We start from the raw sequence: 27,773 nt of genomic DNA on the forward strand, positions 1-27,773 counted from the left end.
ATAGTAGGACTGAGACTGTTCAGTCACTGAGAGATTAGGAAAGATACTTGCTATTGTGGCTGCATTCCGAATGGTTACTTTTACTTTACTTAGCATAATCATTTTGTTTACCTATCTTTTATTTATTTATTTATTTTTTGCAGTTTTTGGCCCGGGCTGGGTTTGAACCTGCCACCTCTGGCATATGGGGCCAGTGCCCTACTCCTTTGAGCCACAGGCGCCACCCTGTTTACCTATCTTTTAAAGTATTTTTTAAGATACTTTGAATCTAGATCAAGGGAAAATATAATTGGAAACTATATTGTATTTGGTGTTACACTTTTTAGTGTTAACAAGAAATAATTCAGATTTACATTTTGGGTTTAAGAATTGGATGGGACATAATTGTTTTTGAGAGAGCTTTAATTTTATTTAGAAAATCATTTTAAGAATTGTTTGCATCAATTAAAGTATAATAAAATATGCTTTTGTTTCTAGGTGAAAAATTTAGAGAACTAATGGATACGTTCCTGAGGGTTAACTTCAGTAAAGGCTGCCCACCCTTGTTTACTACTTTGAAGTCTTTATACTACGATACAGAAAAGGTAAAATTTGGTATTTATTCAGTTTTGCTATAGTCTTTTTTCTAATTAATTATAGAGAGATGCCCATGCAAATAATAATGTCATGATTTAATCATTTTGTCTATTCTGGTAATGTTATTTACCTTACTTTTAGTGTCGTAATAGCTGTACTGAAATTGTATACCTGTAGTATAAAGTCTGTCTTCAAAGGAAATGTTAATCTGTGCAGTTTACTGAGTAAATGGTTTATAAAAACACTAAGATATAAAGGTTGTTTATTTATTTACTTGAGGCGGCGCCTGTGGCTCAAGGAGTAGGGTGCCGGTCCCATATGCCGGAGGTGGCAGGTTCAAACCTAGCCCCGGCCAAAAACCACAAAAAAAAAAAAAAATATTTATTTACTTGAGAGAGTCTCAAGCTGTCTCCCTGGGTAGAGTGCCATGACGTTACAGTTCACAGTAACCTTAAGCAATTCTCCTGCCTCAGCCTCCCAAGTAGCTGGGACTACAGGTGCCTGCCACAATGCCAGGCTATTTTTGTTGTTGCTGTTGTTGTTGTTGTTGATACAGTTGTCATTGTTGTTGAGCAGGCCCAGGCTGCTCAGCTGGCCCGCTGAGCTACAGGGCTGAGCCTAAAGGTTGTTTATTTTTAATGGATATACTTTTCTAGTAGGATTTAAAATTTTGACATATTGTTACCAGAGGTCTGTATTTACTCTATGATTCTTTTTAAAGTATTATTATGGATTTCTCAATTAATTGTGTATGCTTTTAAAGTTATAGCTTGGATAATTAAGTTATAGCTTGGATAATTAAGAGCAACAGTAAAATGCCATTTGGTCAATGGAGTATAAATTATGAGTTTTAACTAATAGGCTACATTTTAGTAAATATAGTTTTTAGTTTTATCTTTTAATAAATGTAGTTTCTGCCTTTTCCCCCCCATGTCTCTTAGTTTCAATAGGAAGTGAATTTCTGCTTTTTAAAGTTAGAAATGGGCATTTATATCTCGGTCTTAAATTAGAAAGATGGGTTTGACATGGTGGCTCATGCCGGTAATCTCACCAGGAATTTGGGACCAGTCTAGGCAATATGACAAGACCCTGTCTTGGGACACACACATACACACATTCACTCTGTCTCCTCGCCCCCATCCCCCAAACACCGAACTCTTATTCTAAGTCTGTATATAATTATTACTTGCTTCAGAAATGTGAAAAATGGCATGTAAAGCACTTACTGAAATAATGTATTTGAATGGCATCCATGATATATCATGGCAACAAGAGGACTTTTTTAAAAATTAGTCTTTATTTAGTTTTTGCTTACTTTTGAATTTTGAACTTTGTAATCTTATTTAGGTCTTTATTCTTGGCATAGTTTTTTTCTGTCAGTATTTTCTCTCTTTTTCTTATATTTTTTAGCAATTTTTTCTTTCATGCAAATTAGAAAATTATGAATCGGGTGGTGCCTGTAGCTCAGTCGGCAGGGAACATATTTAAACTATAAATATAGTTTATTTATTATTAAAACTAAAAAATAGTGCAAGTTGCTGTATATACCATAAAAATTTCAACAGTTGTCATGCTGTGCTGAAATATCATTTTTACTGAAGATAATGGTAAGAATATTTCATTTTGTGTTGATATCACTTCAGTGAAAATATCGATTGTGTATTTTTTTTTTTCTTTCTTGAGACAGAGTCTCAAGCTGTCGCCTTAGGTAGAGTGTCGTGGCGGCACAGCTCACAGCAACCTCAAACTGTTGGATTCAAGCGATTCTCTTGCCTCAGCCTCCCAAGCAGCTGGGAGTACAGGTGTCCACCAAAATACCTGGCTATTTTTGTTGTTGTTGCAGTTGTTGTTTTAGCTGGCCCAGGCAGGGCTCGAGCCTGCCACCCTCCATGTATGTGGCCGGCGCCTGCCAACTGAGCAGTGTTCACCACCCGATTGTGTGTTTATAGATTTGAATGTTCTGTGTTACATTTTATTTTCCTCTTATGAATAACTTTTGTTAAAGAGGCAGCCCTGTTGAAAGACTTCATGAAGAAGACTGCCATGGCAATTGCAACAACAACAAAAATAAACAAATGGGACTTCATTAAACTGAAAAGCTTCTGTACAGCTAAGGAGACAATAACCAAAGCAAAGAGACAACCTACACAATGGGAAAGGATATTTGCATATTTTCAATCAGACAAAAGCTTGATAACTAGCATCTATAGAGAACTCAAATTAATCCACATGAAAAAAGCCAACAGTCCCATATATCAATGGGCAAGAGACATGAATAGAACTTTCTCTAAAGATGACAGACGAATGGCTAACAAACACATGAAAAAATGTTCATCATCTCTATATATTAGAGAAATGCAAATCAAAACAACCCTGAGATATCATCTAACCCCAGCAAGAATGGCCCACATCACAAAATCTCAAAACTGCAGATGCTGGCGTGGATGTGGAGAGAAGGGAACACTTTTACACTGCTGGTGGGACTGCAAACTAGTACAACCTTTCTGGAAGGAAGTATGGAGAAACCTCAAAGCACTCAAGCTAGACCTCCCATTTGATCCTGCAATCCCATTACTGGGCATCTACCCAGAAGGAAAAAATCCTTTTATCATAAGGATACTTGTACTAGACTGTTTATTGCAGCTCAATTTACAATTGCCAAAATGTGGAAACAGCCTAAATGCCCACCAACCCAGCAATGGATTAACAAGCTGTGATGTATGTATACCATGGAATACTATTCAGCCATTAAAAAAAATGGAGACTTTACATCCTTCGTATGAACCTTGATGGAAGAGGAAGACATTATTCTTAGTAAAGCATCACAAGAATGGAGAAGCATGAATCCTATGTACTCAATTTTGATATGAGGACAATTAATGACAATTAAGGTTATGGGGGGGGAAGCAGAAAGAGGGACGGAGGGAGGGGGGTGGGGCCTTGGTGTGTGTCAGACTTTATGGGGGCAAGACATGATTGCAAGAGGGACTTTACCTAACAATTGCAATCAGTGTAACCTGGCTTATTGTACCCTCAATGAATCCCCAACAATAAAAAAAATAATAATAATAATAAATTACATAGACTAAAAAAAAAAAAGAGGCAGCCCTGTTAAAAACTACTGTTTTACACTTGAAGTACATAGTTGTTTTCATCTGTTAGGTCTTTTTATATTGTAATCTCTCACATTTTTATTATGGAGAGAGTCTTGTTTTACTTTTTTTTGTTTTATAAAATAAAATCCATTCCTTCTACATCTGAACAAAGAACCTTACCTACTAATAGTTCTCTTCCCTTCACTTCCTCCTTCCCTTTCCCCTTCCCTTTCCTTTTTCTTCTTTGCTTCTCTGTAATACCATTTGGCATTTCTACTAATGATTTTTGGTTCAGTCTCAGGATCCTTGTGTTTTGATGATGGGCTTCATATAGTAAAGTATTCATGTTCCAGAATTGTCATAACATCAACAAAATGTGAAAAAGCTAGAAAGAGTCAAACAACTACATTGTATTTACAATATAACATGTCTAGTATTTTGCTTATTTATTTATTTTTGAGATAGAGTCACTAGGTTTCCCTCGGTTGAGTGCTGTGGAGTCACAGCTCATAGCAACCTTAAACTCTTCGGCTTAAGCTATTCTTTTGCCTCAGCCTCCCAAGTAGCTGGGACTACAGGGGCCGGCCATAATGCCTGGCTATTAGTTGTTTAGTAGGCCCCGGCCGGGTTCGAACCAGCCAGCCTTGGTGTATATGGCTAGTGCCCTAACCACTGAGCTGTGGGCACCAAGCCATGTCTAGCATTTTATTGAGAGGAAACTTTTATGTGTACCATATGTAGCCTGCTCATGTTCTCAATCATAATACCAACAAATTATCTCTATAATACTCATAGATAAACTGTTCAGTGGAAGAGTGAACCAGATGTTTAACCACCTGTTTCATACGGTGTGCAGCTAACCTATTAGTTTTTCAGATTGGTGATATTTATAAGGAATTTTACCTTAATCACTTTGTCTCTGTTGACATTTGTATAAACTTTAAATGTCTTGTTACTTTGTTCTATCAGCTCCTAGATTCTCAAAGGATAAAAGTGTTGAGTAAATTGGTATAAATTTTAAAAGTAATTTTTTAGTCATAAAAGTATTATAACCGTAATACAGAAAATTTGGAAAAGGGAGGGAAAGACCTGAAAATAAGAGAGAAATCCAAACAAAATCCAAACATGCTTGAATGGATAAATAGCCACATGAATAATACATAATTGAAGAGCATTTTCATGTACTTCCTTTAAAGACTTTTTTCCCAGTGAATTTGTGTTGTGTATATGTAGCTTTAGTCATTTTATGTATAAAGTTGTTTTGTTGTTCTTTCCCTCCCTAGTAATTTCATAAGCACTTAATGTGTTTTTATATAGTCTTTATTATCTTCCTTTTTACTGACTGTGTAATATTTTAGAACCATCCTCCATTGTTGAATTTGGTTTTTCTAATTTTTATTGTTGAGGATTTCTGCATTTAAATTTCTGAGATACTTGTCTGTTTTTTTTTTTTTGTTTTTTTTTTTCCTTTGAGACAGAGTCTTTCTTTGTCTCCCTCAGTAGAGTGTTGTGGCATCATAGCTCACACCAACCTCAAACTCTTGAGCTCAAGTGATTCTCTTGTCTTAGCCTCCCAGGTAGCTGGGACTACAGGCACCCGCCACAACACCCACCTATTTTTCAGAGACAGTATCTCAAACTTGCTCAGGCTGGTCTCAAATCTTTGAGCTCAGACAATCCACCCATCTCGGCCTCCCAAAGTGCTGGGATTACAGGCACGAGCCACTGCCCCCGGCCTTGGTCTGTTGTTTTTTTGGGATATCTTTATCTGATTTTAGTATCAGGGTGTTCCCTCTTTTTAAACAAATTTTTTTGAAGAGTTTGTGAAGAATTGGTACTTATTTAAGTGTTTGATAGAATTTGAGGTCATATGGACCTGGAGTTTTCTTTGTGGGCAGTTTTTTTGTTTGTTTTGTTTTGAGACAGAGTCTTGTTTTGTAACCCTTGGTAGAGTTCTGTGGCCTCATAGCTCACAGCAACCTCAAACTCTTGGGCTCAAATGATTCTCTTGCCTCAGCCTCCTGAATAGCCTATAGAGAGTAGGGACTATAGGCGCCTGCCATGACGCCCAGCTATTTTTATTTTTAGTTTTTTGTTTTTTTTTTTTTTGCAGTTTTTGGCCGGGGCTGGGTTTGTCTCCCTCCAGCATATGGGGCCAGCGCCTTACCCCTTTGAGCCACAGGTGCCACCCCTTTATTTTTAGTTTTTAAGAGACTGGGCCCCACTCTAGCTCAGTCTGGTATCGAACTCCTGAGCTCAGGCAGTCCACCCACCTCAGCCTACCAGAGTGCTAGGAATATAGGCGTGAGCCACCTTACCTGGCCTGGGGTACAGTGACACTATCATAGCTCACTATAACCTTGAACTCCTAGGCTGAAGGAATCCTCCCACCTCAGCTTCCCAAGGTGCTTAGAGATTATAGGCATTATTTTAAAATGGCAGAGACAAAATATTATTTTTAAGAAGAGTATCTATTGCATATTTTTCATATTGCATACTACTTAAGTGGGTTGTAGATGGTAGGTAAACTTGAGTGAAATGAGTCTTATTCCAAAGTAATACTTAGATTAACTTTCATAAACAAAATTGTAAAATTGAATTTCACTTAATTATTGAATTAAACGCAACTATGGCATGAGTTTTTGAGATTCAAAGAAGTATACCTAATAAATCAGGAAGTCTAGTGCTCTTGGCAGGTTTTTATTTAGGAGATTTCATGTGAGCTTTCCATTATCTTGTTTGCTTTGTTTTTTATTTCTATGATCAGATTGTGTTTTGAAGTTCTAAAACAGACTGTTTTATTCAGCAATGTTTATACTCTTTTATGAAGGATTATGTGTAACTTCAGTATATGTTTATGGTACTTTTTATTATTATCATTGCTTTGACAATGTTTCACTCTGGAGATGCATGAAGGCATACTTTTTTTTTTTTTTCAAAACCTGCTCTAGTTGCAGTTTTTGCAACTGCCAATAGATGGCATTGTAAGTTCATGAAAAAAGAAATGGCCTTTGTAATGAACAGCTAGACCACTGAATTTCTTTTCTTTCTTTCTTTCTTTCTTTTCTTTTTTTTTGTTGTTGTTGTTGAGACAAAGTCTCAATTTTTGCCTTTGGTAGAGTGTGTTGGCTTCACAGCTCACAGCAACCTCAAACTCCTGGGCTCAAGTGATCTCCTTGCTTCAGCCTCCCAAGTAGCTGGGACTACAGGCACTTGTCACAACACCTAGTTACTTTTAAAAATGGGGTTTTGCTCCAGCTCAGTCTGGTCCCCAACTCCTGAGCTCAGGCAATCCACTCGCTTCAGCCTCCCAGAGTGCTAAGATTACAGGCAAGAGCCACCACACCCGGCATAGATGACTGAATTTCTAAGCCTGCAAAAAGATTTTTCTGGTCTTTTTTTGTTGTTGTTTGTTTTGATTTTTGGGACAGGTTCTTAATCTATTGCCCAGGATGAAGCGCAGTGGCATCATCATAGCTCACTATAACCTCAAACTCCTGGGTTCAAGTGGTCTTCTTGAGGAGCCTGCATACCATAAGCCCAGCTGATTTTTAATTTTTTTTTTTTTTTTGTAGAGACGGGGTATCACCCTGATACCTAAGCTTATAAAGTTTTTGAAAGTACACATATTCTAAGTGAGATTGGTGGGGTGGTCATGGTAGGCTAAAAATGCCTATTATTGTTAATTTTGCTTAAAGTAAAAATCTTTTTGCAGCAGTTGTATCAGTTTCTCAAACTTTTGCTTGTGTGTCAAAATCAAAGAGTTTGTTAAAAACAGATTGTACAGGCTCTGTGTCTGTAGCTCAGCAGTTGGGGCGCCAGCCACATACACTGGAGCTGGCGAGTTCAAACCCACCCTGGGCCTGCCAAACAGCAATGACAACTACAACTGAAAAATAGCCAGGCGTTGTGGCGGGTGCCTGTAGTCCCAGATACTTGGGAGGTTAAGACAAGAGAATCGCTTAAGCCCAAGAGTTTGAGGTTGCTGTGAGCTGTGATGCTACAGCACTCTACCGAGGTCAACATAGTGAAACTCTGTCTCAAAAAAAACCCCAGATTGTACGGAAACCAGAATTACTGGTTCTTTCAGTCTGGGCTATGGTCTAGAAGTACAGCTCAGACAAGATACCAGGTGATACTCATTCTTATGTTAATGATGTTAGAGCTCTGAGGACAACCACTTTCAGAATCCCTGTTTTCAAATTAAATAATCTTTGTTCTAAAAAAAATCCTCATTTTCTGCCACCTAATCTCTTCAGTAGTATTTTCATTGAGTACGTAGTATCTGTGAATACATGTTGTAGTGAAGTCCCAGTATGCACTTTTTTTTCACATCCTGTTTTTTCTGTTAGTTATACATTGTCCTTGTCAATGTCAGTTTACCATCTGTTTTGCTCATTGCCTGTCTCAACTCTACTGAAGAATTATGCCATATAATGCAGAATCACATAGAGAGATACCAGGTCATCCTGAGAAGTGTTTTAATTTGTTTTTTGACTGATATATGATCAGTTTTGTGGACACTCTCCTGTTAGTTTCTGGGATAGAATTAATACAGTTCATTAAATCATACCATCTTGTATTAAATGCACAAATAGGTTTCCTTCCTAGCTGTATATACCAAAATCTGCTCTTCACTGATGTAGAAACCTCGGTGAATTTTGATTGGTGTGTACAGAAGCCTTGGGAAAAAAAAGAAATACAATTGTGTGAAAAGAAAAACTTCTAAAGTCCCACTTTTCACAAAATAATAGAACAACGTGTCAGACCTTATTTTTATTTTATTTTTTAAATAGGAACCCTTCATGAATTTGCATGTCATCCTTAGGCTATGCTAGTCTCTCCTGTGTTGTTCCATTTTGGTGTATGTGCTGCCAAAGTAAGCACTAGACCTTATTTTGTAGTACGAAAATAAGTAAGTTGGGTAGGAAAACCTGTAATTGCATCGAGTTCAGATTACAACATTCTACCCTTTTCCCTGGGTTGCTAACAATAATAAGCAAAACAGAGTTGTTTTAAATTTCATTTGTAATTTTCAAACCTTGGCTCTTTTTACCAAGAAGTGTTTTAATTTTGTATTGTCCAAGACTTTATTGTAATGCACGACATTTTACAAAATCTAAATATTTATATAATGGTTTACAATTTCCCAATATAACAATAGGAAGTAAAAGGCAAATAAATTAACAGATATGTTTATTGTCCCCCCAAATAGATTTTGTAGTAACTAGTGATAATTTGTCCTTCAAAATTCCAAATTAATGAGGTTCTGTTTTACTATTAATAAAGACAGCAGTGTATAATATTTTCTGTTTTTCCCCATCCCCCACAAGGAAATATCCATATTGAAAATGAAGAAAAAGACCCCCTAGCATTATATAGTTCTGAACTAAGCTGTTTATTGTTTTTCAGATCTAATTCAATCCATAATAAGTAAAAATACTTTCAATAAAATATTTTTAAATTTTAAAAATATGTTTTGTTAACAGGTTTCTATAATCCAGGAACTTGTTACTAATTATGAAGCCTCTCTTAAAACATGTGACTTTTTTAGCCCTTATGGTAAGTTTCAATTAAATTGAATTAGAATTTGATGACTCATTTCAATTAATTTTTAATCACTTATGGAAATGTTCTTTTTTGTTTATTATGTGTGCTATATCATAACTATTTATTAAATAGTTCTTGAATTAGTGAATGAAATGAGAGCACTTAAAATCTTAATTAAATTTTCCATAATACTGTGGGGTAGGAGTTAACCTTGTTTTTACTAGAGGAAATGTACTTGAGAGGTTGTGCGGCTTGCCCAAGACCATGCAGTTAGTTTACATTAGAATCTGTTTTTCCAGAATCCCTAAATTCTCTGATTTTTCTGCTTTTTTATTACTTTTAACACATTCACTGCCATGTGAGTTGTATCTAACTTATGTTAGTTTTGATCCTAGGGCTTCATGAAACACATATAACTCACATGTCTCCTTACCTATCTTGACCTAATCACTGTGGCCCCAAGAAAAGAATTTTTTTCTAGTGTGGCAGTCATTGTGTTAATGCTATATAATTTGGTTCTTTGTTTCTCTATTTGTAGATGCATATGTAAATCAAAATAACTTAATTTAGAAAACATTCTAGAAATGTTTTCAGTCCTTCAGATGGTAACTTTAGTCTGGGTTCCTTGTGTGTATTTTGTATGTCGTTATTCTTTATATTTTTTTAATTAAAAAAATTTTTTTTATAGAAATGGGGATCTCTGGGTTACCCAGGCCGGTCTCGAACCCCTGGGCTCAAACTATCTTCCCACCTCAGCCTCCTGAGGATTATAGAGGTGTGACACTGCACCCCACTCTTTTGAATATTTATAAAGCAAAATTTCTAGGCATATTGTTTTATATCTCAGTACATATCTCTGTTTAAAACAGTGGTTCTTAACCTTCCTAATGCCGCAGCCCTTTAATACAGCTCCTCATGTTATGGTGACCTCCAACCATAAAACCATATTTTTGTTGCTACTTCATAACTGCAATTTTGGTACTGTTATGAATTGTAATATAAATATCTGACATGCAGGATGGTCTTAGGTGACCCATAAAAAAAGGGTCATTTGACCCCAAAGGGGTCATGACCCATAGGTTGAGAACTGCTGGTTTAAAATGATTAATCAGAAGATGTTGCTGCAATGCTATGTCACACAGAATTAACCTCATGCCATAATACATCATATCTAATACCTAGTCCACATTCAGATTTCCCTGGTTATCCAAAAAAGCCTTTGTGTGGTTGGTTTATTTAAATCTAGATTCAGTTAAGGTCCACATTTTGCATTTGTTTGTTATGTCTCTTGTGTTTTTTTAATGTAGACCATTAACACCCCCCTCCCATTTTTTAAAAACATTTGCTGAAAAGTCATTGCCTTACAGAATATTCCATATTCTACATTGGGCTGATTACTTTCTTGTGGTATCATTTAACATGTTTTACTGTCCCTCATATTTCTTGGAAACTTAACAGATTTGTAGGCTTGATTAGATTCTAGTTCCATTTGAATACTTTGCTGGTGGTGCTTTACGCTTTCTGTTACATTAGGAGGCAGGGCACATTTTGATTCTCTTTTGTGATGTTGAGATTGACTAGGACTCAGACATCGTCACCCAGCCCCTTAAAAATCTCCTTATAGCTAGTTCCCCAATGTGAGACTAGCATGCTGTTTCCAGTGCACCCCCAACCTGCATCAAAAGGGCTAGGATGTTATTGTCTGTGGGCTTGAGGTGGGGACTTCACTCATGTTTTGTCATCTTTCTCCTTTGATACCTGGAGAGTTTTCAGGGGAGGTGGAGGAGGAGGGTCACCCCAGCTCCTCCAACATCCATGTCTACCCAGGGTCTTGTAGGAGGACAGGCAATGTTGTGTCTATTAAAGTCGTTTGCAGCAACGTAGTGGCCTCATCTTTGTCCTAGTGCCTGCTGTGGCAGGGTCTTTCTATCACACACACTATCCTTCTGCCCTGGGCTGTGCTTCCAGTCTTTCTGGAGATCTTGGGGTAACTCACCATGCTTTGGCACCGTCTCCTGGTGCTTTGACAAGAAAACAGGACAGTCTCCGATGCTTATCCGGGGAGGAGGTGCATTGAGTGATTTTTATAATGAGGTACTTTATCAAGACTTGACTTATTGCTGAGTGATTTTAGTTTCTAAAAACAGAAAATGTTTCAAAGCATCAGCTGTGGGGCCAGAGTGGCTCTGCTGATGCCGGTGGGAGTGGCGCAGGGTGGGAGGGGGTGTGGTGGATCTAAGTCCTTACTCATCTCTTCTGTGTCTAGTATTGTCGTGTCACTGGAGAATATGGGTTTTCATGACTGACCATAATTAGCAATATGTACTTCTAAATGTGGGAAAACCAAATGGCACTTTGAAGGCACTGACCATTATCAAAACAAAATGTATAATTTCTGAATTTGAATAGTAAGTGTTTAAAAAAACTCCCTCTCAGCATCTCACCTGAGGATTTTAGCAGCCGTTGAGAGTCATTGCATTGAGCCTTTATTTATTCTAATCATCATTTCGTCTGCATTGATTAGTTGAAATTCTTCTCATAGGTAACTTTTCTTCATAAAATATTTGGTTCCTTTAAAATATAGCTTGTATAAGAGGAGCAGGTTAGGTGGTTGACTCTTTGCATTTATTATTTATTTATTTATTTATTTATTTATTTATTTAGACAGAGTCTCACTCTGATGCCCTGGGTAAAGTGCTGTGGCATCATAGCTCACAGCAACCTCAAACACTTGGGCTCAAGAGATCCTCTTGTCTCAGCCTCCCCAGTAGCTGGGACTATAGGTACCCATCATGTCTCAGTAGTTTTTCTATTTTTAGTTGAGGTGGGGTCTCTTGCTCAGGTTGGTTTCAAATACCTGCGCTCAAGGGATCCTCCAACCTTGGCCTCCCAGAGTGCTGGGATTACAGGTGTGAGCTACCTCATCTGGCCATGTTTTTAATTTATGCTGTATTGTGTTTGCATCATTTTCATGGCATTTGGTTAACTATACTATGAGACCTTCTTTTCTTTCTGCTGTAACGTGGGTAAGTTCACTCTTTCTTCCTCATTTCATGCCTGTATATCTTCTCCCTTCTGAAATCCATTCTGAGAGCTTGGTATTTCTTTACCTACTCTTCTGTAGCTTGAGGGTATAAGATGGGGAACAGAGTAAAGTTGATTATATGTGTGTGGCTGCTTTTTTAGCGAACGTGGGCAATGTTCTTTCTTCTTAGGTTTTTGTCAGATGTCAGGATTATTTCCATTTTGTAGGAGTGCATCTTCTTATAGGTTACAATCCCTTGAGTTCCCCTGAGTTAGTATTAAGGCCTAGAAAAGACCTTGGCAGTTTGGTAGCTCTTGTCTCTGTTGAATTCTTAGGATTGGAGTAAGGGAATCTCTTCTCTAACTTATTTTCCTTGATTTTTCCTAAGCTTGTCTTTTGCTCTCAGCCTGAGAATTCACAAACTTAGATTGATTTATGTCCTTTTCCCAGCACTGTTTCTCTGGAATGAGGTTGGGGTTAGAAGCTGGTCAAACTACTATCTTGTTTCTCTGCTTGGCTACCACTTTTTGAATGTTATGGCCAGAAGTCATACCTCTTTCTATTGAAATTGGTCATTTTTGCTGAGTTTTTACTGCTTATTATTATAGCAGTTATTAATCTCCATGTTTTGTGAATTTAGGAGAAGAAAAGTATGTAATTTGCTCTATTTTACATTCTTCCCATAATAATTTAGTATTTGTTTAATTGCAGAGAATGGGGAGAAGGAACCCCCGACAACACTACTCTGGGTTCAGTATTTCCTTGCACAGCACTTTAATAAACTTGGACAATATTCTTTGGCTTTGGATTATATTAATGCTGCAATTACTAGTACTCCAACTCTAATAGAACTATTCTATATGAAAGCAAAAATTTACAAGGTAATATCTAAATCATATTTTGTGAGTAATTGAAGAATTCAGGTACTTTAAGAGCCTTTGGAATTCTTTTCATGTAGAAATATCTAGGGCACTCTGATCTTTTTCTAAAACTGTTAATAATTCTAAGCAGTTTTATGATATTTAGTTGTGTGATTAATATTAGCCATTTGATTTAGCTCTTAGTAAATGTGAATTGTAATTTAGATTACTGGCTAAATTTGACTAGAATTGGTGCCAGATTTCTATTTTGCCTTTATAAGTTTTTTCCTTTTTTATTATACCCATGTTCTTTTGATCTCAACTGTGGTTTCTTTAATGCTTTCATCTTATAGCATATAGGTAATCTCAGAGAAGCTGCAAAGTGGATGGATGAAGCACAGTCTTTGGACACAGCTGATAGATTCATCAATTCCAAATGTGCAAAATATATGCTTCGAGCAAATATGATAAAAGAAGCAGAGGAAATGTGCTCCAAATTTACAAGGGTAGGAAATAGCATTCATGAACATGTAGTTGTCTGAGTTGGTAAAATTAAACTTAAGTCCTAAGATGATTTGTGAAGTTTGTCACTGAAATTCATGAGAATTCTTCTCTCCCCCACCCCCAGTCACATTTAGCTCGTATCCTAAGTATGGTTTCTTACTGTAGTTGTTTATCTATGCATATGTTTCTGGCAGGGGGTAGTTAAAGTGGTAACAGGAATAAAATACCTTGATATAAATAAGGCAATATGTTACCTTATTGCTTGTATATAAAATTTGATTTTCATTGCAAATTCTTTTGTCTTCCAATTAATTTTGACTACTTCTATTATTCTGTTTTGTTTTTTTCAGACAGGGTCTTGCTCTGTCACTCAGGCTGGAGTGCAGTGTGGTATGGTCATAGCTCACTGCGGCCCTGATCTCCTGGGCTCAAGTGACACTTCCACTTCAGCCTTCCAAGTAGCTGGGACTTCTAGGCGTGTGCCACCATACTAGGTTAATTTTTTAAAAAAATCTTTTTGTAAAGATGGGTCTCTCACTCCTTTGCTCAGGTCTTAAACTCCTGACCTCAAGCGTTCCTCCCACTGTGGCCTCCTGAAGTGTTCAGATGATAGGTGTGAGCCACTGCCCCTGGCTTGCTTTTTACTTGCCTCTTACAGTATTTTACTTTAGAACTGCTCTTAGAGTTCTTTCTGTGTGAACTGCTTATCTCTATGACTTTCTAGAGTTTTAAGTTTTCTGACATTGTTAGGCTAAGCATTCATTCCTTTCCATTCTTCGCTGTCCTTTCATTTCCTTTTCCAAATGGACTTTTGTTATGTTACGAAAATAATACATGTTATGGTACAGTAGAACAGAGTAGGAAGCTCAGAAACAGATTCACACATCTTTTGGAACTTGGTAGATAGCCAGAGGTATTTTATTTATTTATTTATTTTTATTAATTATTTTTTATTAAATCATAACTTTGTACATTGATGCATTTATGGAGTTCAGAGTACTGCTTCGATTTACAATGTGAAATGTTTACATTGAATTAAGTAACACATTCATCACAATTATACTCATTTCTTAATAGTTTTGAAATGTACCACTGCATCATGTACATTAGGTGAGGTCCCCCCAAATATCCTCCCTCCTCCCATATCCCCCCTCCCCTCCCCTCTCTCTCTTCTTCCCTTCTACTTTCTGGACTATAGTTGGTTTGTCATTCGTATGTGTGTGTAGGTGGTTATATATTGATTTCATAGTAGGCGCAATCGGTTAGAGCATGGGACTTATACAGAGGTACTTTAAAAATCATAGATGGAAGGATCCTTCTGAGACAGTTATTGTATCAAAAAAATAAAATGATATCCCTATTATTATGCACAAATCATTTCTAGGTGGATTAAAGATGTAAATATGGCAGGTAAACCTTTTACACTTTTAGAAGAAAATATAGAAGTTTATCCTTAGGATAAAGAAGCATTCTTTATGCTTGAAGTAGGAAGCATTTCTTAAGACATCAAAAACACAAAGTGTCAGAGAAAAATTGAGCCTGGCATAGTGATGTGATCCTGTAGTCCCAGCTACCCTATGGTAAATAGTGGGAGGGCTCAAACTCTTCAGTGCCCTTTCCGTTGTATCACAAGTTTGAAAATTAGAAGAGAGTACAAGGAATAGACATAAAACCAATTCTGTTTTTAGAGAAAAGTACCATCTGAAAGGTTAAGGTAGAGGGTAGAAATAAAGTACAGTTAAAAATGAGTGTACAGGTTGAGCATCCCAAATCTGAAAACCTGAATTCCAAAGTGGATTTGGAACTTTTTAAGCACTTGATGTGATGCTTACAGAAAGTTCTTGTTAGAACATTTCAGATTTTGGGTCTTTGGATTTGGTATGCTCAACTGGTAAGTAAAATGCAAGTATTCCAAAATCCAAAATGTGACACACTTCTAGTCCCAAGCATTTCAGATAAGGGTTGCTCAACTGAAAACTTAAGTTAAATAAGTTCAGTGATTTTTACAAAAACAAAAACCAGAGACAACTAGGATGTGTCCTCAGAGGCGTAGGACAATGAGAAAGGAGGCAAGAGGAGCTGTCTGTGGAGAGTCTCCACGGTCTGTGGCTGACCTTGCTCATCGTAGCTGCCTCTGATCATCCACTTTTGACAGAAGGCTGTGTGGAGGGCTTGTTGAGTTGGTCCATACTGGTTCATTGGCCAGGCAGATCTGTAATGTGTTGTGGACAGCATAGTAAGGCAAGGGAAGAAAATTGCTAATGACCCTGAATAATCCATTTATGTCTGTTTGCTGATAAATGAATGAAGTGGTCACATTTCCTCCTTACAGATATTTCACAGTTTAGAATTTTTGTATAAAGTTTATAATGCATGATCGATAGTTCTAGTTGGTAAACTCTTGAAATGAAGGTAATGTAGATTTCTTCTTATAAAAATATGCATTCATCAACAAAATGGAAAGTATGTACATCTATGATGAAGAAATCAAATACATTCATAATTCTATTCACCCAAAGATAAACAGGTTTTAGACTTTAATGAATCCTGAAAATTGAATTGATGACACAAAACTGAGTAAAAAGAACTAGAGACAGAAAGTACTTATTTATAAATATACTTTTGCCATCTTACTTAGAATCACACAAAATATATTTAAAGTAATTTTCTTCTAAACTGTGACAAAATGCCCGTGCCCCTGAATGGAAACTAGGTACTTTGTTTTGACACTCTTGTCAGAATTCTTGTTGAGCCTGAATGAACAAATACACCCAACAAGTTCAGCTGTTTGGTTTTGTTAACTCACTGTAAAGAAGAAATACCCAAGCAGAAAAGGTGGGATGAAATAGGAGATGTTGTTAGAAGCAGACACATGGGCACAAAGAAAGTGGCAATGATACCGATAGACTCACTCGGAAAAGGCAGATTGGGAAACTGAAAAACAGGCCTAATGGGACTGGGTGTACCGAGGTAACCCGACTCAGCCAGGAAAGGCTAAGTAGGTTTTGCTTGAAAGACAGGAAGATAAGCAGTGCTTCATAGGATTACTGTCTTCAGTAGTTGAAATAAAAGCTTTGGTGTTTGAAAATGAAGCTTTAGAAATTTGGAATCTTTTCTCTGTAGGGTGTTGAGTACCCCTAAAGAGCTAGATAAGTAAGACACTATGTATGTATTTACTATTTTTTTGATATAATAACCTGAGACGGCTCAAAGTGACTAACAGGCAGGCAGTGTGGATAGTGTGGATGTGCTGAACCGGGGGAAGACTCATGTCCCCCTGGGGACAGCATAAGTTGGTGCAGGATTTTATCACACTATTCAGAATGGCACATACTCTTTAAGACTTAAGAATTGTGTCTTTCTGCAATTTTCCCTTTAATGTTTTCATACTGTTAACTGTGGGTAACTGAAACTGGTTTTCTTGGAAATCAAAACTAGATAAGGGGGGACTGCTGTAATTTAAAACTGGTAGGTGCCTTTTGGAAGCACATCAGTATGTTTACTAATTGCTACTTCTTATCATAATAATACTAGCAGCCATAGTTGTAAAAGAAAAAATGAGGTTTTAGGTTCTGTTTTATTGGTTGCTGTGTATAGTTACAAGTGCTTCCCTTTCAGGAAGGAACATCTGCCATGGACAATCTCAATGAGATGCAGTGTATGTGGTTTCAGACAGAGTGCATCTCAGCTTACCAGCGTCTGGGGAGATATGGGGATGCCTTGAAAAAATGCCATGAAGTAGAAAGGGTAAGTAGTTAGAATTCTGACTTCAGTTTTCTTCTGAAAGGTGACCAGAAAAGCAGGTAGATTTGTATACAGGATCATCTGCCTCTTTGAACTACTCTGGGAACTTCAGTGTGAAAAAGACTCTTAATCTTTTAAAATTCAGAAGTTGTAAAGAGATGATTGCTTGTTTGATCCTCTAATGGTTATGCTTTTGACATGTCTATATATTTTTATTTGAAGGAAAAAAAGAAAAATGATTTAGTAAACATTATTAACTTATTAACATAAATTTAAAATTTCTGTTCCCTAATTAGGCCATTATTTGATTTTCATCACCTGCCTAGAGGACGCACAGCTGGTGGCACCTCTCTCCCCTTTAAAACGCCAGGATCTGGTCCCCAGGCAGCCTCTCTCCAGTTTGAGGATGCACAGCTGGTGGCACCTCTCTCCCCTTTAAAACGTCAGGATCTGGTCCCCAGGCAGCCTCTCTCCAGTTTGTCTTCCCAGGATACTTGTTCTCACCTTCAGTACTCTGTACAGCAGTCTGTGGCCAGTTTGCAGGCTTATTTTATTGCTTGCTTTTAGGATTATGTGTGCGAAATGCCTTAGTGAGGGGACTTTTCTTTTCCTTTGTGTGAATTTTTGTTTTCCTGTTCTTTGTCATCTCTGAAGCACTCTCCTTCCACATGGACCACAGGAGGAAAAGAGCCGCAAATGCACCCCTGAGGCAGTCCTCAGCAGCCCTCAATTGTGGGGCAATCAGCACCACTGTTCCCATGCTGAAGCATATAGAACCACAGGCATCGTAGTCAGGTGAGCCTGATGTCTGCACCATGGCAGTCACTTTGGCCTTTTTTCCCATGTGAAACTTCTGTGCTTACCCACAAGGAAGCTAAGTCTTAGGGGGGTGGCTTTTAATGGGTACTGGAACTAGGATGATACCCAAGGATTTTTAGAAATAACCTAATTTTTTATTTGTTTTGGGTTTTTGTTTTTCCCACCTTTTAAGGTTGGGCTTGATGGCTGTATTTCTGGGGAAAAATCCTTCTCATTTTCTCCTTGAAAATTTTAAAGCCCTTGGAAGATATGTGAAATATCCAAGCACTCTAGTTTAAATCAGGTTCTTATTTCTGTGATAAAACTGCATGTCACTAGCTTCTTTGAACCCTTCCTAGAAGACTATCACTTTAGAACAGTGGTTCTCAACCTTCCTAATGCCGCAATATATTTTCATTGTTAAAAGGGGGTCGCAACCTACAAGCTGAGAATTGCTGCTTTAGAAGCATTCTGCTTATTATTAGGAAAAGGTACATTTTCATTAACCAGAGCATTCTTCGTGGGAGGCAAATTGTTTCCTAAATGAAGAAGGTGCTAGGCACTTACAGATAGTAATTCCAGCAAGACCATAAGCAGAAATTTACCAAATTTTTGGTGTAAGTGAAATTTGAATGTCCTAAGAATCACCATAGTTGTGAACTTCAATCCCATTTCTCCTAACATTAACGACTGGATTGCTTTATTTCTTTTTAATATTTTTGAAACTTTCAGAGTATGATAAGTAGATCTTCCATTACTAAGTTTCATTTAGATTATACTTTCCCTTAAATTTTTAGTGATTTGGGCTGAGTTGCCTAGAATAAAATTGTGTAATGTCAGATTAACTATTTTTAGTTTAAGAAATGATTTAATTGCAGAAAGCAGTTTTTGAAGAAAAAATTCAGGAAATCATTGGTTAAAACAGACTAAAACATAACACAATACATTACCCTCTGGTCATAATACATAATTGTTGATAGAAATTATAACTGTATTTAGGGTTTGTTGTTAGTATTTGAGAATAGAAAGAACTAGAAACAAATATGAAAAGAGACTGTTCTTATGCTTATTATAAATTAGTCTTTGAATATATCCATACTAAAAGTAAATAACACTTTGTTATAATTAATATGTATCTTCTACATATGTGGTTATATGTAGAAATGTGTTTAGTGTACACATGGGACTAAACAGGTTAACTTAATGATTAATGTTTATTGAATTAATTTCTAATATCTAAAAGGAAATTCCTAACAATTCATTGGAAGGATTTAGTAATAATTACAAACTTCGAATATTTATTATGATTGGTATCTGGATGAGTTACCTTATACCTGGGTCTTGAATATGTTAGTGAGGACAAGAGCACCTTTCAGAAATAAAACTTCATAGTTTACCTTCTAAATAGAAGGTTAGTGAATTGAGAAATAAGTTCAAATAAGGCGTAGGTCTTCTACCTTCAAGAATTCTTGTGTTTCTGTTTCAGCTAGGATACTTACTGCAGTGAGCTCTTAGTGACTGATTTTTAAAAGTTAGCATTTTAGAGTGGCTCAGGGTAGTACCTTTTCTGTCCATTGCCCCTCTCATAGTATTTTCAGATTTTATGTTAAGGCTATACAGTTTAACACAATCCGATGTTTGAAACTTGAATTTTATTAAACAAACAAAACTACTTTCTTTAAAGTATTGGATATAAATTCGTGTTCAGAATAACATTTTAAACTATTTTATCCTTCAAGAATTGAGTTTTCTTTCTTTTTTTCCCTTTTACTATTAGACCTCCGGTGATTGGGTTCTCATTATTTTACTGTGTTGACTTACATGTGAAAGGCAATAATTTATATATTTGTAACCTTGATAAGACACAAGATTTCTGATTGATCTAAATCATAGGAGGGTCATAATGTTGTCTTCTATGGTATTTTAATCTTAGCAAATTGACACATGCTTTATAATAACAGAGACTCTATAAAAGAAAAAGTTGCTTAATCTTCTAGTTTATCTAGTTATTATTTTTCTCCTATTATAAGCTCTTTGTTAATTGCATTCAGGACCTCTGAGAAGTAGTGGGCAGAGGAACCTGGGCCAGAAGAGAGTGCCTAATAGGGAATTCCTAAAAACAAACAACAGACAACCCCCACCCCCACCCCCAAAGCTGCTCCAAAGCTGTGAATGGCTTTTCTTAATTCTTGCTGAGAGGGAAAGAGTTAAAGGGCCTGAGCTGTGTGTTAAGGTTTGAATACCCAGTTTTCTGCAGTGAGCTGTTAAGTGATTTTATTATGCTTTTCATGTTTAGCTAAAAAGTTCAGGGAAACTAACTTTATCTGTTTATATTATCTAGCATATTTTTATGTTTTCAAATTTAATGACTGAAATAGTAACCCAAAGTATTATAGAAGGGAGAACTTTGTGACAATGGAATAGTTCTAAACCTTGATTATGGTGGTGGTTACATGAATTTACACATAATAAAATCACATACAACTATATACACACATTGTACCAAGGTCAGTTTCTTGGTTTTGATACTGTACTGTAGTTATGTAAGCTGTAACCTTTCAGGGAGACTGAGAAAGGAGTACATAGGACCTCTTTGTACCTCCTTTGCAACTTCTTCTATACCTGTAATCATTTTAAAACAGAAAGTTTTTAAAAAATCAGCCCAAGACTATTTAGTTGTTTCTATGTAGAATTCTGCAATGTATTATTTCTTCTTAATTACCAAAAGCATTCATAAGCCAATAGCTATAATATCCTCTTTCTGATTTAATCTAACCATAGTCTTGTCTAAGCTATTAGCTAATTATAGAGTGATTAACCACCCATGTTTGCTTCAGGGTAAGCAGGTTCCCAAGAAAAATTGCTTTCAATGGAAAAACAGGGAAAGGCTCTGGCAAACTGGGATGAGTTGGTCACCCTATTACGGAAGACATTAACTGGAGAGAGGCAGCCTATGGGCTGATACTGATGAAGAGGTGGCTTAAATATTTGGGGTTCCATATGGCTCCCTCCGAGACTTGTCTTTAAATTTCTGTCTATTGACGCTGCTAGGAATATCTCTTGAAGCTTGTCATCTGCCTTTTTACATGTTTCTCAACCTAAAAAATGTCCTGTAGTCTTTTAGATGTTTTCATCTCACGTGTGTTCCATGGCTTTTAGCACTGCCATTTTTCCTTAGTCAGTTGTATTGAATTTTAAGATATTGTTGTGGTGCTAGATATAACTTGATTTACATGAAGAAAAACCACGGACGGCTTTATGAAATATATAAACCATTGATTTTTTTAAGAAAAATAGAACCAAGTTCATGTTATTGTTTATGAGTTGATTTGTCTTGTTGCTGGGAAGAATGCAGTTTTCAAATATAACATCATTAAAGCATGTCTTTTAGTCATAAATGTAAACTAATGTGAAATGTCATTTGTTTTTCCTATTTCTTGCCCTTCTCATTGTGTACTTTTATTTTAGAATTCTTCTCTTTAAGTCCTAGGTACTTAATATAATTCTGTATACAGAGTGTTTCTAATTACCGAGATAATTATCAAATGATGGTGGACAATTACTAATACGTCCTCTGCACAGTGACTTAACTAGACCCCCAAGACAGAGGAACATGAAGTAGTAGAAAAGCTCGATGTGGGGCGGCGCCTGTGGCTCAGTCGGTAGGGCGCCGGCCCCATATACCAAGGGTGGCGGGTTCAAACCCGGCCCCGGCCAAACTGCAACCAAAAAATAGCCGGCGTTGTGGCGGGCGCCTGTAGTCCCAGCTACTCGGGAGGCTGAGGCAAGAGAATCGCTTAAGCCCAGGAGTTGGAGGTTGCTGTGAGCTGTGCAAGGGCACGGCACTCTACCGAGGGCCATAAAGTGAGACTCTGTCTCTACAAAAAAAAAAAAAAAAAAAAAGAAAGCTCGATCTGTATTGATGTTCTGAACCCTTCATTTTTCTATGTAATTTTGGAGAAACTGAAGTAGGGGGAAAGAAAGAAGTCCGAGGTAGTAGACATGCATGCAGGGAGACAATCTAAGTATAAAATGGTTTTACTGAAGGATAGAGGGTAGTGTTCTTCCAAGGGAAGGATTAGTTCTTAAACTCTTTTGGCCATGGACCCTTCTGAAAATAGGATGTAAGCTTTGAGCTCTCTCCTTAGGAAGAAGTTATTATACTTATTTACACATAGTCTCCAGATTAAGAATGTCTGCTAAAATGGATGGCAGGCAGGTTAAGAGCTTAATGAGTAAGAGAAAACCATAAGCTCTGTGTATAGTGGTTCACAGTTGCGAATGAACATAAAATATGTTACTTGATCCTTTAACAACCTTAAAAAATTGGCTGTATATATTTCTTTATTCCTAACTTGGATTAAATAAGGCTTTAGCTTATCTCTTGAGTTGGCAAATACTGTGCTTATTGAAAGCCCAGTTAGTTAGGCCCTGTGCCAGGTGGTGAGGATAAGGATGACAAGCCTGGCCCGTGAAGAGCTTACAGTAGAGTAGAGCAGTCTAATTTGAAAATATTTAGTGTGAACTTACATATATTTAGTTTTCGGTCAGAGTTCTGTTTAACTCTGCCATGCCGGTTTTTAGGGAATGTGGAAGAGAAACAGCTCATTAAAACTAAAATATCAATATGTTTAAAAAGTAACCTGATCTTTTGACTTGTCACATTGAAGTTGAGTATCATCACAAAACATGACTTTTAGGGAATGGAGATTATTTGTAGGAAAGAAACTTGCAAAGAACGTTACAGGATATGAGAGAGGACAACTGTGTAAAACTCTGGTTAAATTGTTTTGGGGGCGTTTTATAATTTTCTTTCAAAATGTTGACATTATTGACATACATGTAAGGAATAATTTTGTGGTTTTGTTTTAAAGCATTTTTTTGAGATAACCGATGATCAATTTGACTTCCATACATACTGCATGAGAAAGATGACCCTTCGTGCCTATGTTGACCTTTTGAGATTAGAAGATATACTCAGAAGACATGCCTTTTATTTCAAGGCGGCTAGATCAGCGATTGAAATATACTTGAAATTGTTTGATAATCCCTTAACCAGTGAAAGCAAACAACAAGAAATAAATTCAGGTAACTAACAAAGAACTTTCTTAAAAAGATTTGAGAAGAATACTAAATTTCAGACTTTCAGGCATAAACACTACAGAGAAAAGTGTATCTTCAGGTTGATATGAAGACAAACGTTAGATAACTGATATGCCAAAAAATAAAAAAAAACTTAATGTCTGAGGGAAAGATGATGTTCTATAGCTGATGCTTGTAAATTATCGTAATTCAGTGACATGAAATTTTTCTTCTTTTTATCTTCAGAAAGGACCAGTTTAAGAAAAATAAATGTCTATGCACTGGTTTTTGGGTTTCTTTTCTTCTTCTTTTTTTCTCTTTTGTGACAGAGTCTCAGTCTATTGCCCTGGGTAGAGTACTGTGGTATTACAGCTCACAGCAGCCTTCAACTCCTGGGCTCAAGTGGTTTTCCTGTCTCCACCTCCCAAGTAGCCGGGACTACAGGCCCAGCTATGTTTAGAGACCAGTCTCACTCACGCTCAGGCTGGTCTCGGACTCTTGAGCTCAAATCATCCTCCTGCGTCCCCCTCCCAGAGTGTCAGGATTACAGGCACTTTTTGTTTAAATTTGTAACTAAAACCAGCTTTGAGCTACTTAGGGAAAAGAATGTCAGTGAGAATATCTGTACAGCTTTTTGTTCATATGTTAGAATGTTAATATCTAGGAATATATTTGAAATAGCATGGAAACACATTTTTAAACTTTTCTATGTTGTTTCTTTGTTTAAAGATCATAGGTGTGTATTTGCATTATGTCACTTATCCTTGGAATATTCCAAGAAGAGGCTAGTTGGTGATATCAGCCCCACTTTACACAGTTAGGGACTTGATACTGAGAGGGATGAAGTCATTTGTTTGAAGTCATGTATTCTGTAGGACACAGAACTAGACTAGGATTGGTTTTGGTTAATGTGGCATTTACTGGTTGCCTTTTCTGTGTTAGATTTTGTGCTAGTCACTGGGAATATACTTTCTAAAAATGTTTATGTACTTACTGCCCTTCTCTGGGCTGGAGAAAAAAAGTATACAGTTGGCCCTCCATATCCATGAGTTCCGCATCAGTGGATTCAACCAACCATGAGATCAAAAATATTTTTTAAAATATTGCATCCAGACTGGGCGCACTGGCTTACACTTGTAATCCTAGCACTCTGGGAGGCCAAGACGGTAGATAACTTGAGCTAATGAGTTTAAGACCAGCCTAAGCAAAAGCGAGAGCCCGTCTCTACTAAAAATAGAAAAACTAAGGCAAGAGGATCGCTTGAGCCCAAGAGTTGGAGGTTGTTATGAGCTATGACACCACAGCGCTCTACCCAGGGCAATAGCTTGAGACTGTCTCAAAACAAACAAACAAAAAAAAAAAAACATACTGCATCTCTACTGAACACATAAAGACTTTCTTCTTATCATTACTTATTATACAATATGGTATGCCAACTATTTATGTAGCGTTTACATTGTATTTGGCGTACCAATAGACTCTAATATAATTAGTGAAGTCATAAATAAATAAAAAATGAAGTCATTACATGACAAAGCAAAAGGAAGGTGAAAGATGTAAAGCTAACCTAGAAATAATTTGAAGCATATGGGAGGATGGAGGCTGTGCAAAGGTTATATGCAAATACGAGGCCATTTTGCGTTATAGGCTTGAGCATCCACAAATTTTGGTATCCTTGGTGGGGGGTGAGTCCTGGTACCAATCTCCCACTGATCCCAAGGGACAGCTGTACTAATAGAATAGTATGGGAAGAACAGGATGGGAAATGCAAACATGAACTTAGAATTTTTGTTCATTTGGATATTTGTAGAAAACCTGTCAGCCAAAGAGTTGAAGAAAATGCTTAGCAAGCAGAGAAGAGCTCAGAAAAAGGCTAAATTAGAAGAAGAGAGAAAGCATGCAGAAAGGGAACGTCAGCAAAAAAATCAAAAGAAAAAAAGAGATGAAGAAGAAGAAGAAGCCAGTAGTCTAAAGGAAGAACTTATGCCTGAAAAATTAGAAAGGGTAAGATGAATTTACTGTTTTTGTTACTTGGTAAAATTTATGCTATTTGATTCTGTTGTGGCCATGAACTTGATTTATTTAAATCTGTAAATCAGAAGCCATAACAGTATTTCAGGGTTATTATGATAGCCATTATTTATCTTTGAATGACAACATGAAAATTATACATAGAATTATAGCTGTGGTAGGCAGAGTAATGGCCTTCCAAAAGTGTCTGTGTTCTAATCCCCAGAACCTGTGAATATGTGATCCTGCACGGCAAAGGGGTGTTAAGGTAGCAGATGAAATTTAAGGTTGTAATTAGCTGCCCTTAACATAGGGAGATGAGCTTGAATTGACCATGGGGTGTAATCAGAAGGGATCTTCAAAGTGGAGGAGGCAGAAGAGGTCAGAGTGATAATGATATGAAGACTCAACCTGATATTGCTGGCTTTGAAGATGTAGGAAGGGGACCACAAACCAGGGAATGTGGAGTCTTTAGAAGCTGGGAAAAAGCATTGAATGGAGTCTTTATTAGAGCCTTCAGAAGGGAATGTAGTCCTGCTTACACCTTGAATTTAAGCCCAGTGAGATAGACCTGTGTGGGACTTTACCTTACAGAATTGTAAGCCTATAAAAAGGTGCTAAGTTTTTAGCTGCTTTTCAGCTACAAAGAAAACTCCTTCTCCAGGATTTTCTCAAAGTGTTAATAATTATGTTTGGACCAAAGTTAGGGAAATAGTTAGCTTTTTAATTCCCTCGCTGTAAATCTAGTACAATTGACTTGAACAACACAGGCTTGAACTGTGCAAGTCCACTTACATGTGGGTTAATTTCAATAAACACTGGAATTTTTTTTTAGGGAGATTTATGACAATTTTTAAAAACGTGCAGATGAACCACATAGCATAGAAATACTGAAAAAATTAAGAAAAATGTATGTCATGGAAAGTTAAAATTTATCAAAACTTACATACCCATACACTTAGAGACTGCAGGGCACCATTCACAATCGAGGGAAATGTAAAGATACAGAATTAAATCATAGCTGCATAAAGTTAACTATAGTATATACTGCTCTGTTGTAATAAATACGAAATTATAGCTGCCTTCGGTATCTCCTGAGCTATAATTGCTCATTATCTCCTTAAAACACCGTGGTAATCATCTCTGTGAGCAGTTCACCTCTCTTAATAAATTGTGTAGTGGTTTCTCAAGGTTCTTGCCTATTTTTCACTGTGTTTCAATATTGTAAACCTTAAATAATACATGGGACCCATATAAAGTGCCACTGGTGATGCTGGTAGTGCTGCTAAGAAGCAGAGACGAGCCCAGGGCATTACAAAAAAATGTGGAATCGTTTTGGTGTCCCTTGGATTCAAGTCTGCAGCTGCTGTTTCCTGCCGTTCCAGTATAAATGAATCCAGCATAAGGACCATTGAAAAAAGAAAAGGAAATTTGTGAAACTGTTGCTGTAGCTGCATCAGCAGGGGCAAAATCATAACACTTTTTATAGAATATCTTTTTATCTTGTATTCAAAATGCAGCTTTTGTGTAGGTACAGGATTGCTATAAGAAAGGCATATTGAGATACCCTAGTATGATTTGCAAGAAAGCAAAGCCATTATACAGTAACTTAAAGCAAAAGGAAGGTGATGGATCTAAACCTGGAGATCATTTTTTTCAATTCGGATCTAGATGAGGGTACAAATGATTAGGTTACATTGTTTGCATTTCTCGGGTAAAGTTCAAGCTGTAGTTGAGCCCTTCATCCAGGGGGTGTGCCATACACCCTTACATTGGGCACATTAGGTGAGAGCTTACCAATCCCCTTCCTCCCTTCCTTATCCCCTTTCTGTCCTTCTTCCCCCACCCCATTTGAATATACTTGTGTCTTTCTCTTGTGCATGTATAGTTGTTTTTCTATTGATTTCACATCAGAATTGAGTACATTGAATACTCGTATTTCCATTCTTGTGCAGATAAATACAAAAGATGTAAAGTCTCCATATTTTTTATGGCTGAATAGTACTCTGAGGTATACATATGCCACAGTTTGTTAATCCGTTTATGTGTTTTGGGGCCCTTGGGTTGTTTCCACATCTTGACAATTGTGAATTGAGCTGCAATAAACATTCTAGTACAAATGTCTTGTGATGAATTTTTTTTTCTTCTGGGTAGATAACTAGTAATGGGATTGCAGGATCAAAAGGAAGGTCTACATTTAGCTCTTTCAGGATTCTCCATAAACCTGGAGAATTTAATGCCAGCTAAAGATGATTTGATAATTTGAGAAAGTTTTGGTTTTTAAAATGTCTAGGTGATAGGACAAGCAACTTCTGCTAACCAAGAGGCAGCCGAGCAGCAGGTGAGTTCCCAGATGCCATTAAGAAATCACTGAGGAGAAGGTAACCTGCCTGAACAGGTTTTGTTGTTTTTTTTTAAGAGACGGAGTCTTACTTTGTCACCCTGGGTAGAGTGCCATGGCATCACAGCTCATAGCAACCTCCAGCTTTTGGGCTTAGGCAATTCTCTTGCCTCCGCCTCCCGAGTAGC

The 27,773-nt window shown here is 37.0% G+C and overlaps 1 protein-coding gene across 7 annotated transcripts in view; it reads left to right on the forward strand.

Annotated features, from left to right (window-relative positions):
• Positions 1 to 27,773, forward strand: part of NAA16 (N-alpha-acetyltransferase 16, NatA auxiliary subunit) — a 90,190-nt gene that overhangs the window by 55,573 nt on the left and 6,844 nt on the right. For 4 of the 7 annotated variants that reach the window (XM_053563831.1, XM_053563833.1, XM_053563832.1 and 1 more), the window contains 7 exons: positions 478 to 584; positions 9,161 to 9,233; positions 12,958 to 13,127; positions 13,460 to 13,612; positions 17,229 to 17,357; positions 23,027 to 23,240; positions 25,045 to 25,238. In XM_053563831.1, the coding sequence (XP_053419806.1) occupies positions 478 to 584; positions 9,161 to 9,233; positions 12,958 to 13,127; positions 13,460 to 13,612; positions 17,229 to 17,357; positions 23,027 to 23,240; positions 25,045 to 25,238 (1,040 nt within the window). Of the gene's footprint in view, positions 1 to 477; positions 585 to 2,263; positions 3,123 to 9,160; positions 9,234 to 12,957; positions 13,128 to 13,459; positions 13,613 to 17,228; positions 17,358 to 18,008; positions 18,150 to 23,026; positions 23,241 to 25,044; positions 25,239 to 27,773 lie in introns of those variants that run through there. The other 3 variants (XR_008374642.1, XM_053563835.1, XM_053563836.1) reach the window with 3 other exon arrangements.

This window comes from Nycticebus coucang, chromosome 15 (genome assembly GCF_027406575.1).
Source record: "Nycticebus coucang isolate mNycCou1 chromosome 15, mNycCou1.pri, whole genome shotgun sequence".
Taxonomy (NCBI): Eukaryota; Metazoa; Chordata; class Mammalia; order Primates; family Lorisidae; genus Nycticebus; species Nycticebus coucang.